Below are 12,650 nucleotides of genomic sequence, written 5' to 3' on the forward strand. Positions count from 1 at the left end.
ACAAGGAAGACAGAAAAGCATTCCTAAAATGAAGAGTTTGGCTTGCAGTGGAAACTCACAATTAAAGTCACGTTTTAAAAAGACATGCTATTGGTATAATGACTTAATTGTTAATAAATATCTCAAGTGTTCATTTTCATATACAGACAGTCCCCGACTTACGCAGATCCGACTTATGTCGGATCCGCACTTACGAACGGGGCTTTCTCGCCCTGGAGGTCGAGGTAGCGGATTGCTACCTGCGAGCTCCGGGGCGAGAAAGCCCCGTTCGTAAGCTGCTCTGGTGCCCCTGGTCTGCTGGAGACCGTCTCCAGCAGACCAGGGGCACCGGGCGGGTTCCCGCGCTTCTGTGGCTTTGCCAGAGCAAAGCCTCAGAAGCGCGGGAACCCGCCGCTGCTGGCGCTTCAGTCCAGGTGCCTGTGGTCCCCAGCAGACCACAGGCACCCGGACTGAAGCGGTAGCAGCGGCGGTTCCCCGCGCTTCTGAGGCTTTGCCAGAGCAAAGCCTCAGAAGCGCGGGGAACCGCCGCTGCTGCCGCTTCAGTCCCTGTGCCTGTGGTCTACTGGGGACCGTCCCCAGCAGACCACAGGCACCGGGACTGAAGCCGCAGCCGCGGGGGGTTCCGCGCTTCTGAGACTTTGCCAGAGCAAAGCCTCAGAGGCGCGGCACCCTGCTGCCGCTGCGGCTCTGCTCCCGGTGTCCCTGGTCTGCTGGGGGGGGGGGTGCGGCTAGTGTGCCCCCCCCCCCAGCAGACCAGGCTTTTGTTTTGGACCCTGGAGCAGAGCAGCTGGGGCGCTGCCGATTGGTCCTGCAGCGCCGCTCTGGGCACTACTGGACCAACCTGGCAGCACCCCAGCTGCTCTGCCCCAGGTCCTGATTCAGCCGCTGCTGGTCAGTTTCAGCAGTGGCTGAATCAGGACGCCTGGGGCACAGCAGCTAGGGTGCTGCTGGGTTGGTCCAGTAGCGCCGAGGAGTGGTGCTACTGGAGCAACCCAGCAGCACCCCAGCTGCTCTGCCCCAAGCGTCCCCAAGTCAGCCGCTGCTGAAACTGACCAGCGCTGACTACAGGAAGCCCAAGGCAGAGTTGCTCTGCCCCAGGCTTCCTGGAATCAGCGCTGATCAGTTTCAGCAGCAGCTGACTTGGGGAAGCTTGGGGTTCTTAAGTTGAATCTGTATGTAGGTCAGAACTGGCGGTCAGTTTCAGCAGCGGCTGAATCTGAACGCCAGTTCCGACTTACATACAGATTCAACTTAAGAACAAAGTAACAGTCCCTATCTTGTACGTAACCCGGGGACTGCCTGTATTCTTTTGGTTTTAGTATGACCCTGTGGATGAGAAGTTAGATATGTTGGGGGGTCAGGGCCTCTAAACTTAAAGTGACCCAGGCCTCTGTCATTCTCTGAGGGAGCCCGGTCTTCCTTGTATATGAAATATATATATTCCTTACACCCGAAGCAAAGAACATTAAGTAAATTTCCAGAAACAAAATAATCTGTCAAAAAACTTTCATTCCCTAACCCATGGGCTAACCACAACATGCAGTTTGCAACCCAAATGATAAACACTGGAAACAATTTACACTATTCATCAAACAATGTGTAAAACATAAGCGTATACAAGTAATTATTAGCAATAAACAGAATATGTAAACAGTGACTGATTATGTGGAAGTAAAACTCACTGTTTTTTCGTTAGTATGGTAAAGATACAGAGATGAGACATATGACTGAAAGTTTACTTTCTTAATTCAGGTCCTGTAGTGTTACCTTTTATTCTGACAAATAGTCCTGTTAATTTTAGTGAGGCTATTTGCTTAAATAAAGCTTATATAATCAGATCCTCAATTGTTTTTGATGTGGAAAACTCACTAAGATGAAGCAAATACAAAAATAAAAGTATAAGTAAAAGAGCTTTTTTTTTAATTTAAAAAAAAAAGAGCTTTCAATTTTAGGTATTTTTTGTAACCCAGGTAGGGCATTTTTAATGATTTTTAACCTAAAGAAACCTTATTTAATAATATTAATCTCATTAACATTCAACAAATTAACAACAATTATCTTAAATATTTTAAAAAAATAAAGGGGAAGATATGTAAAGTTCTGCTGATTGTTATGGTAATAGCAACATCTTCAAGAGCAGAAGTAATTTCAAAGAATAATTTATTTTCTCAAAATATAGTTGATCTTTAGAACGAACATTTGCCTAATATTTTCATGATGAAATTTACCATGGCACACAATATCCAGTTACTTCAATATCTTCCAAAGCTTTTCATTAAATCCAATGTCCTTTCAAATACATTTTAATAAAACAGTAATATTGCATGGAGACAGGAGGTCAGATAAGTACATTTCTACCATCATATCATTAAATCTAAACTTTGGCTGCAGCATAATAGTTCTGGTGATTATTTTTCATTCCTAAGTTTTTTACTCTTTTCCACATTTCTAAGTGCTTGTTGTTTACAGTTTTATACAAGAACTGGGCAGAAGGCCACAATAACTGCAGATTTCATTATGATGGGGAAAAGTATCTGCTCCAATTTTTGAAAACTTTTTTCTTCTCTGTCCTCCACCTGCCACTATCAAGTTACAGGTTTATGTTAGTCCTGAATTCTTTTCCTCTCTTCCACCTTCTTGCTTTCAGCAAGACGCAACAGCTTGTGCTGTCTATAAAGTAAAGATAACGAATAGTTATCCTCCTCTTTTTCTAAAACTCAACTTAGATGAAGATGGAGCACTGCATGTAGGACCCTGTGTTCTGGCTGAGCCCATACATTCCTACCACCAGTGAGGGTGCAAACAGTCTGTTCAACTGTATGAAAACTAAGCCTTTGGACTCCATGCAAATTGTCAATGTAACCCCTGTATTGGGTAAAGTGCAGAGCAGATACTTGTAACAAAAAGAAAGGTCAAGATTGCGCAAATATGTATGCACATTCTTCATTTTTTTCGTATGAGTAGTTCCACTGTTTTTAACAAACTAATCACATAACCAGAGTTAAGAATGTGTGTGTTTACAGAATCAGGACCACATTGGATTTTCTTTCGGTTCAGAAGGAAAATGAGGAAGACCTCAATTGTTTTGATGTGATAAGATGATCTGATTCTATAAGCTTTATTTAAGCTAATAACCCCACTAAAATTATTCTGACAAATAGTCCAGTTAAAAAATAAAACTGCAGGACCCGAATTAAGAAAGTAAACTTTCAGTCATAGGTTTCATCTCTGTATCTTTATCATACTAAAGAAAATTCAAAACCTTTACTACTTGTGTATATAAGAATGATTCTGCACTAAGGATGTTAAGGACTAGTCTACTATCAGATAAGCAAATGCTTATCAGTTAGTCAGTCGACTAGTAAATTAACCGATATTTAACATCCTCACGCCGCACAGTCATTTTTTATTTTACCTATCTTAAATATTTAATGAGCTCACTACACAAAAATTAAACACACAAAACTTATTGCAAACATTAGCAGTAGGATCAGTTACCTACCGTTTCCCACTGCAATTATCTTGGTTCAGTCCCCCAATTTGCTTCATAGCAGACCATGCTGTTAGACTGACAAAGGGTAAGGAAGCAGCTTCCGTGTGACTAAGAGACTTGGGCTTGTGAGAGACCTAAAGCAGAGGAGGAATAATGTCTATATCACAATTAATTTGTGGACGACCAGGGTTTACTAAAGTAATTTGTAAATATTTATTTCAATAAAAATTCAAATTATTTACATTAAATACACTCTTAATTTAAAAAGACTCTTTTCTACAGTCTATTATAATCAATCACTTACATGAAATAGAAATAGTATTAAGCAGTAAATGTATGCTGCAAAACTTTCAAAAAGAGTCATACTATTGAACTGTGTAAAGCCACTATCTAAGAACCTGGAACTAGAGTTTGCTGAACTGATAACTCGGCATTTGAATGAAAAAGCACTGACTGCAGAAGATTAGAGACTATTTTCTTATTTCAGTTTACTGAACTAATTCAGCATAATGGCTAGTTCATTTAAAGTTAATAAAACAGCTTCAAGCTGGAAAAAGAGGAAAAGCTTGTTTTGCTCTTCCAATCTATGAATACAAGCTAACTGTGCAAGGATGAGATCCTCTAGTTCTAGAATTTTGAAGGATATGTTGACCAGAAACAATCCATTCAATTAATAATAACAATGTTTAATACACCAACTAATTAAAACATGTTTTATATTTGCATTAGAAATTAATTTTTGTATGTATCCAGCATGAGGTAGTTTTGTTCAGCTACTGAATATTAATACTGATTTAGTGCATTTTAACTACATTCTCATTTCCATCCAAATAGAGCTCTCACAAATTACACAGCTATGTATCATTCACTTTTGTTAAAATAAAATGCAAAAAATTAAGAATCCGAATAAATGTATTTAAGTATATATGTGGCTTAACATACATGTACATAGAGAAGTCTCCTAATATGTACCATAATTACTATGAAGGCTAGATTTAGCTGAAAAACAAGTTGCTGTATTCATTATCAGTGAGAATCAGCCTTCATTTGTGAAAAATCACTAAAAAATACAAATATAAAACAAAATTAAAATTGAAATAAATGTTCCTTGCCTGTTAAATTACTTTTACAATTGGGAATTTAAATCACTAAATTAACTCAACCCATCAAGTAGAATACACATAAGAACGGCCATACTGGGTCAGACCAAAGGGCCATCTAGCCCAGAATCCTGTCTGCCAATAGTGGCCAATACCAGATGCCCCAGAGTGAGCAATCACAACAGGTAATCTTCACGTGATCCCTCCCGTCACCTGCATCCAAAGAAAAAGAGGCTAGGGTAGGAATGGCTAGACACCATTCCTATCCATCCTGGCCAATAGCCATTGATGGACCCAACCTCCATGAATCCATCCAGCTCTTCTTTGAACCCTGCTAAAGTTCTAGCCTTCACTGCATCCTCAAGCAAGGAGTTCCACAGGTTGACTGTGCACTGAGTGAAGAAAAACTTCCTTTTGTTTATTTTTGACTTAATTTCATTTCATGACCCCTAGTTCTTTTATTGCGGGAATAAGTAAATACATTTTCCTTATTCACTTTTTCCATACCAGTCACGACTTTATAGACCTCTATCATATCCCCCCTTAGTCTCTTCTTTTCTACACTAAAAAGTCCAAGTCTTTTTAATCTCTCTTCATATGGGACCCGTTCCAAATCCCTCATCATTTTTGTTGCCCTTTTCTGAATCTTTTCCAATGCCTTTTTTTTTTCTTTTGAGATGAGGCAGCCACATCTGAATGAGATATTCAAGATGTGGGCATACCATGGTTTTATATAGAGGCAATAAGATATTCTCTGTCGTAGTCTCTATCCCTTTTTTAATGATTCCTAACATTCTATTTGCTTTTTTGACTGCCGCTGCACACTGAGTGGATGTTTTCAGAGAACTATCCACAATGACTCAAAGATCTCTCTTGAGTAGTTGTACCCAAATTAGTCCCCATCATATTGTATGTATAGTTGAGATTTTTTTTCCAATGGGCATTACTTTACATTTATTAACATTAAATGTAAAATTTTCCATTTTGTTGCCCAATCACTTAGTTTGGTAAGATCTTTATGAAGCTCTTCACAGACTGCTTCGGTCTTAACTATTGAGCAGTTTGGTATCATCTGCAAATTTTTCCACTTCACTGTTTACCCCTTTCTCCAGATTATTTATAAATAAATTGAATAGGATTGGTCCCAGGATAGACGCTTGGGGACCCCACTAGTTAGCTCTCTCCACTCGGAAAACTTACCATTTATTCCTATCCTTTGTTTCCTGTCTTTTAACCAGTTATCAATGCACGAAAGGACCTTTCCTCCTATCCCATGACAACTTACTTAAGAGCCTTTGGTGAGGGACCTTGACAAAGTCTTTTTGGAAAACTAAGTATATCTATCTCCACTAGATTCCCCTTATCCACATGTTTGTTCACCCCTCTCAGAGATCTCTAGGGCTACATCTACACTGCAGACTTCTTGCGCAAGAACAGCCGTTCTTGTGCAAAAACTTGCGGAGCGTCTACACTGCACACGCATTCTTGCACAAGTAAATTTATAGTAAAGCATCGGAACAGAGGGCTTCTTGCACAAGAGTTATTCCTTTCCACACGAGGAATAAGCCCTCTTGTACAAGAATGCAGTGTGGAAGGGGCAACAGGGGTTTCTTGCGCAGTGTGGATGCTCTCTTGTGCAAGAAAGCGCTGATGGCCATTTTAGCTAACATGGCCATCAGCACTTTCTTGCGCAAGAGAGCATCCACACTGCCATGGCACATGGTAGTGTGGACCCGCTCTTGCGCAAGACCTTATTCGCAAGAATTCTTGCACAAAACAGTTCTTGCGCAAGAAGCCTGCTGTGTAGACATATCCTAGCAGATTAGCAAGGCATGATTTCCCTTTACAGAAACCATGTTGACTTTCCCCCAACAAATAATATTAATCCATGTGTCTGACAATTTTATTCTTTACTATTGTTTCAACTAATTTGCCCAGTACTGACGTTAGACTTACCAGTCTGTAATTGCCAGGATCATCTTTAGAGCCTTTTTTAAATATTGGAATCACGTTAGCTATCTTCCAATCATTAGGTATGGAAGGCAATTTAAAGGATAGGTTTCAAATCATAGCTAATAGTTCCACAGTTTCCCATTTGAGTTCTTTCAGAACTCTTGGGTGAATACCATCTGGTCCCGGTGACTTGTTACTGTTTATCAATTTGTTCCAGAACCTCCTCTAATGACACCTAAATCTGGGACAATTCCTCAGATTTGTCACCTAAAAAGAATGGCTCATGTTTAGGAATCTCTCCAATATCCTCAGCCATGAAGACTGAAGCAAAGAATTCATTTAGCTTCTCCGCTATGACTTTATCATATTTGAGTGCTCCTTTAGCATCTCGATCGTCCAAGGGCCCCATCGGTGGTTTAGCCAGCTTCCTGCTTCTGATATATTTAAACATTTAAACATTGTACACTTTTTGAGTAGCTGTTCTTCAAACTCCTTTTTGGCTTTTCTTCTTATATTTTTATCCTTAATTTGACAAAGTTTATGCTCCTTTCTATTTTCCTCTCTAGGGGTACGTCTAAACTACATGACTCCGTCGACGGAGCCATGTAGATTTGTTGTTTTGGCAAAGTCAAATGAAGCCGCAATTTAAATGACCGCGGCTTCATGCAGATGATACCAAACTGGGTGGGGTTGCGACTTCTTTGGAGGATAGGGACATAATTCAAAATGACCTTAGCAAGTTAGAGAAATGGTCAGAGGTAAACAGGATGAGGTTTAATAAAGAGAAATGCAAAGTGCTCCACTTAGGAAGGAACAATCAGTTCCATACATACAAGATGGGAAGCGACTGTCTAGGAAGGAGCATGGCGGAAAGGGATCTAGGGGTCATAGTGGACCACAAGTTGAATATGAGTCAACAGTGTGATGCTGTTGCCAAAAAAGCAAATATGATTCTAGGTTGTATCAACAGGTGTGTTGTAAGCAAAACTCGTGAAGTCATTCTGCCGCTCTATTCTGCACTAGTTAGGCCTCAGCTGGAGTACTGTGTCCAGTTCTGGGCGCCACATTTCAAGAAAGATGTGGAGAAATTGGAAAGGGTACAGAGAAGAGCGACAAGAATGATTAAAGGTTTAGAGAACATGACCTATGAAGCCAGGCTTCATGAACTGGGCTTGTTTAGTTTGGAAAAAAGAAGATTAAGGGGGGACATGATAGCGGTTTTCAAATATCTAAAAGGGTGTCACAAGGAGGAAGGCGAAAATTTGTTCCTCTTGGTTCTGAGGACAGGACAAGGAGTAATGGGTTTAAAGTGCAGCAGGGGAGGTTTAGATTGGACATTAGGAAAAAATTCCTAACTGTCAGGGTGGTCAAATATTGCCAAGGGAGGTGGTGGAATCTCCCTCTCTGGAGATATTTAAGAACAGGTTAGATAGACATCTGTCAGGGATGGTGTAGACGGAGCTTGATCCTGCCTTGAGGGCGGGGGGCTGGACTCGATGACTCTCGAGGTCCCTTCCAGTCCTATTATTCTATGATTCTATGATTCATTTAAATTTACATGGCTGCCGCGCTGAGCCGACAAACAGCTGATCAGCTGTTTGTCGGCTCAGCGCGCTATTTTGGACGCTCCCCTGCCGACATCAAAGCCCTTTGTCGGCAGCCCCGGTAAACCTCATCCCACAAGGATGCCGGGGCTTTGATGTCAGCAGGGGAGCGTCGAGACTAGCGCGCTGAGCGGACAAACAGCTGATCAGCTGTTTGTTGGCTCAGCATGGCAGCCATGTAAATTTAAATGAAGCCGCGATCATTTAAATCGCGGCTTCATTTGACTTTGCCTATGTGTCTAATCTACATGCCTCTGCCGACAGAGGCATGTAGTCTAGACACAGCCTAGGATTTGACTTCAACTTTTTAAAAGGAGTCTTTTTATCTCTCAGTGCTTCTTTTACCTGGTTGTTAAGCCACGGTGGCACTTTTTTGGTTCTCTTAATTGCATACCCCAAATTAAAAAGCAAAGTAAGTTGGGCCTGTATTATGGTGTCTTGGAAAAGTTTTCATGCAGCTTGCAGAGATTTTACTTTAGGTACTGTACCTTCTAATTTCTATTTAACTGACCTCCTCATTTTTGTGTAGTTCCCCTTTCTGAAATTAAATGCCACAATGTTGGGCTAGTGAGGTGTTTTTCCCACCACTGGGATGTTAAATTTTATTTTACTATGTCACTATTTCCAAGCGGTCCAGTTATATTTACCTCTTGAACCAGATCCTGTGCTCCACTTAGGACTAATTCAAGAATAGCCTCTCACCTTGTGGGTTCCAGAACCAGCTGCTCCAAGATGTAGTCATTTAAGGTATCAATAAATTTTATCTCTGCATCCCATCCTGAGGTGATGTGTACCTAGTCAATATGGGGATAGTTGAAATCCCCCACTATTATTGGGTTTTTTAGTTTGATAGCCTCTCTAATCTCCCTTGCACAAGGCTGCAAAATAAATAAGCTTTACTAAATCTCAGCTGTTGAATTTTCCATGTTTTAAAATATCTTGATTACATAAGGATAAACAATATTTTAAAATAAATCTATACAATATTAAAACTGTGAAACAGCAATTTAATAAATTGTGGAAGAAACAAAGTCTGATGAAATTTTTGTTTTTATATCAAAATTTTTGCATGGTTACCTCATTTCCACTAGCTACAACAAACTCTGACACAGTGCCTTGCTTCCAGGGAGGAATTGCAGCCCATACCTAAATCCAAAGGGAAAACATATTTAAAGTTTTATTATGTCCTTAATATTGTATTTATATTATAGAAAAGTCATTTTCCAACTTCCAGAACAACGTCAGATCTGTCATAAGCAGAGGTTCATTAAACAGAATATCAGTTTCACTATTTCTGAGTACAGTAATAAAAAGGTTTAATTTGCTCTCTTAAACCAAACTACAGAGGAATGATTAATAGAAGCACGTATGGGTCATGTAACTAAGATGTATTGTACTGTGTTAAATACGAACTTTTGGAAAAAGCAGATTATAGCTTAGTGGAAAGCTATGAGCAGGTACAATACCCAAAAAAACAATTTCTCCAGTAAAACTGAAAAAAGTTAAAAACAAGTCTTATAAGATTTGTGTAAGGCTCAAAAATGTTCTGGCTCTTTAAATATGTCCAAGTTTTTGGTATTATAAGGTAAAAATGGTTTATCCAAGAGAAATTTCCAGTTACAATTCTAGTTTCGATCAAGATGAAGAAGCTTCACATGCTTTTTTTAAAAAAAAAATATATATATATATAAGAAACCCCCATCCTCAGCATTTTAACAGATGCTGACTCGATGGATACTACATATCAAGAAATGGGGTAACTATTTTTAAACTAATATTTGTAAAGCATAAAAAAACAAAAAAAAAGTTAAGAAAGATTAATGAAACCCAGTTTTCATTTTGGCTTCAGGTAGGCAAGGAAAAATTAGTTATTTGCAAAGAAAAATAGTGACTTCACAGTACATTTTCAACATACATAAAAGTTAGAAAAATAAGACTAGTTACATCACCTCATCTCCAGGCTTGAAATAGGAAACATTTAGCCCACATTCCATAATTTCACCAGATACATCTCGACCAAGTATTAGAGGAAATTCACTCCCTGAGCTTTTCAATTTCAGCGGATCACGCTTCATATTTAAAGCAGCTGCTCCATAGCCATCTATAAACATGGTTTAACAGAGTAGGATTATTTTTATCATACTGCACAAATCAAACCAGTGAATAAGGTGTTTAATCCATGCATAACGCAACTTTGAAATTTGCATTTCCACCCCTGAAATTTTATTTTTACTATTCTGAAATGTTCTCATATCTAAAAAACTAGAATCAATTAGAACAGTATTATTTTATGTTTTAAAAAAGTTTACACAAGTATCAACATTTTAGTCTTTTATATTTCTTTTGTTCCCTATTTGGTGCATAATACAAAACTATTAAGTATCATAAAACCATTTAGCTATTTAGAACATATTAGATATCATACTGACAGACATTTTATTATTTCATGATCAAAACAGTAAGTTAGCATGTGATAACACGCAGCACTTTATTCTCTTTAGAATTTCAGTTGACAACATAATACTTAATAGTTTATGACACAAAAGAATTACCAAATGTGTCCTTTTTCTCTTGAAGGGAAGGATGACATCAGCACCCATATAAACATGGAAATCACTAATGGCCTTACACAAAGAGGTACTGAGCAATTCTAAGGTCCATTAAATAAATATGACTGTTCTGGACATCTCATGGTCATGCTCCAAAAACAATAAAATCCTGTTAGAACTAAACATTTCCTATTCATTAGACGGTTGCTCAGATGTACAGGGCCTACCAAATATATAGAAGCAGAGTGCATAACTGTCCTATTATTTAAAAAAAAAAAAAAAAAAAAAACCTCATAGAAAAATGAGCAATCACAATCTTAATTATGCAATATTATAATAAAGAACCCTGAAGGAACACTCAAACATAAAACATCCTCTCAGAATGAAAATACGGTCCTTTATAATGTAGGGATGCTGAAAAGCTCAACCATTACATGCACCTGCAACAGGCCATCAGACAGCTTCCCAGGAGTTGGTGCATGCCAATGCCAGCTTTTAAGCCAGCTCTCCTGACATACTGGTTCTTGCCTGCCAACTTGCTCCCAGGGAACCAGCTGCCACCTGCACTGCAGCCTTTGGTACAGAGGCAGCAGCGCAGGGCAGCAGCCAGCTCCCCAGGAACCGGTGCATGCCAGGACCTGGCTTTCTAAGCCTGAGCCTAACACGCATTGGTTGACCCAAACCCCACTCCCAGGGAACTGGCTGCTGCCCCCACACTGATGCCTCTGATAAAGAAAGTTCCTTCTGATAGTGAATTTTAAAATTTTAAGTATGTGAAAGGCTGCAACCAGCTGCTTGTATTACTAAACTGAAACCCAGCCTACTTTTGCTTTATTAGATGCAGAATAGTCTAAAATGTATTCAGCACTCATCATGACAATTTAACAGAAAACGGTTCTGTAAGACACTCTTCCTACAATACTCATGGAATTTTTTCCCCAAAAAGCACTGTTTAAAAACTATTGTAGCCAAATGCATATTTTGGTCTATAACTTACAACAATTTAATAAAAATAATATAGGTATAATAAATTAATTTATCGTATGAACCAAGAATTTAATGCTAAAATACACAAAAATATAATTCCTACTCAAAATAAATCACTTACTTCTCATATTAACATCTATCGGGTTTAAACTTGCAGCATGGACTTTAATAATTACTTCATTTGGAAAACGTATTACAGGGAACAACATACTATTTGAAAAGCGAAGCACATCGTTTCGCCCATATCTGTCTATTATCCATGATGTCATAACTGTATATCTCTGGCAGGAGAGGCTGATATTTCTACATAGACTGGGCTTGATTAAACTTTTGCCTCTTCTAAGGCAAGTTGCAATTGAACCCCGACTAAAAACCAGGCCACTGTATGCTGGCCTATAAAGCAGATGCATCTTTAAATACATTATTACCAATGCATATAGTGGGATCTTAATTTGATTCTGGCTAATATGCTAGTTGTGGAAAATGCAGTCCACACCAATGCTTCCCATCTGCCCAGAGATAATTTTTAGCAAATCAAATCCATGTATGTTTGCCAGCTTAAATTTTTTAAATCTTCTCCTATTGCTCTAATTCTTCTATTACAAAGTGGGGGGCAAGACTCTTTAGAATCAACTTTATCTACAAGGTGCGAAGGAGGATGACCAAACAATCTGACTTTTTCCCCACGAGCATCACAGCCCCAAGGGGTTCGTAGTTTGAAAGATGGAAGAAAACGGGGATCGCTTGGGGCCCCCCCAGGTCCCCCTTATTGCAACCGACCAAATCTGAGAGCAAGATCAGCCACCCACTCAGCTCAGCCTCCACCCACGAGAGCCAGCCCCCCCCCCAAAACGAGGGAGACCGGCAGCCCCCCACCTCCCTCCCTCCCTGCCTGCCTGCCTGCCTGCCTGCCTCTGTCTGTCTGTCTGTCTGTCTGTCCCCCCCCGCCTCCTCTCAGCGCGTC

General features: G+C 39.6%; 1 protein-coding gene across 2 annotated transcripts in view; it reads right to left on the reverse strand.

Annotated features, from left to right (window-relative positions):
* Positions 1–12,578, reverse strand: part of RTN4IP1 (reticulon 4 interacting protein 1) — a 33,269-nt gene extending 20,691 nt beyond the window's left edge. The window contains exons 1-4 of one of the 2 annotated variants that reach the window (XM_075923956.2): positions 11,808–12,578; positions 10,100–10,251; positions 9,228–9,296; positions 3,503–3,627 (exon numbers count right to left, since the gene is read on the reverse strand). In XM_075923956.2, the coding sequence (XP_075780071.2) occupies positions 3,503–3,627; positions 9,228–9,296; positions 10,100–10,251; positions 11,808–12,108 (647 nt within the window). In that variant the 5' untranslated portion in view covers positions 12,109–12,578. The remainder of the gene's footprint in view (positions 1–3,502; positions 3,628–9,227; positions 9,297–10,099; positions 10,252–11,807) is intronic. The other variant, XM_014573686.3, reaches the window with a different exon arrangement.
* Positions 12,579–12,650: the final 72 nt, after the last annotated feature.

The sequence above is a fragment of the Pelodiscus sinensis genome, chromosome 3 (genome assembly GCF_052426305.1).
Source record: "Pelodiscus sinensis isolate ZL-2025 chromosome 3, ASM5242630v1, whole genome shotgun sequence".
Classification (NCBI taxonomy): domain Eukaryota; kingdom Metazoa; phylum Chordata; order Testudines; family Trionychidae; genus Pelodiscus; species Pelodiscus sinensis.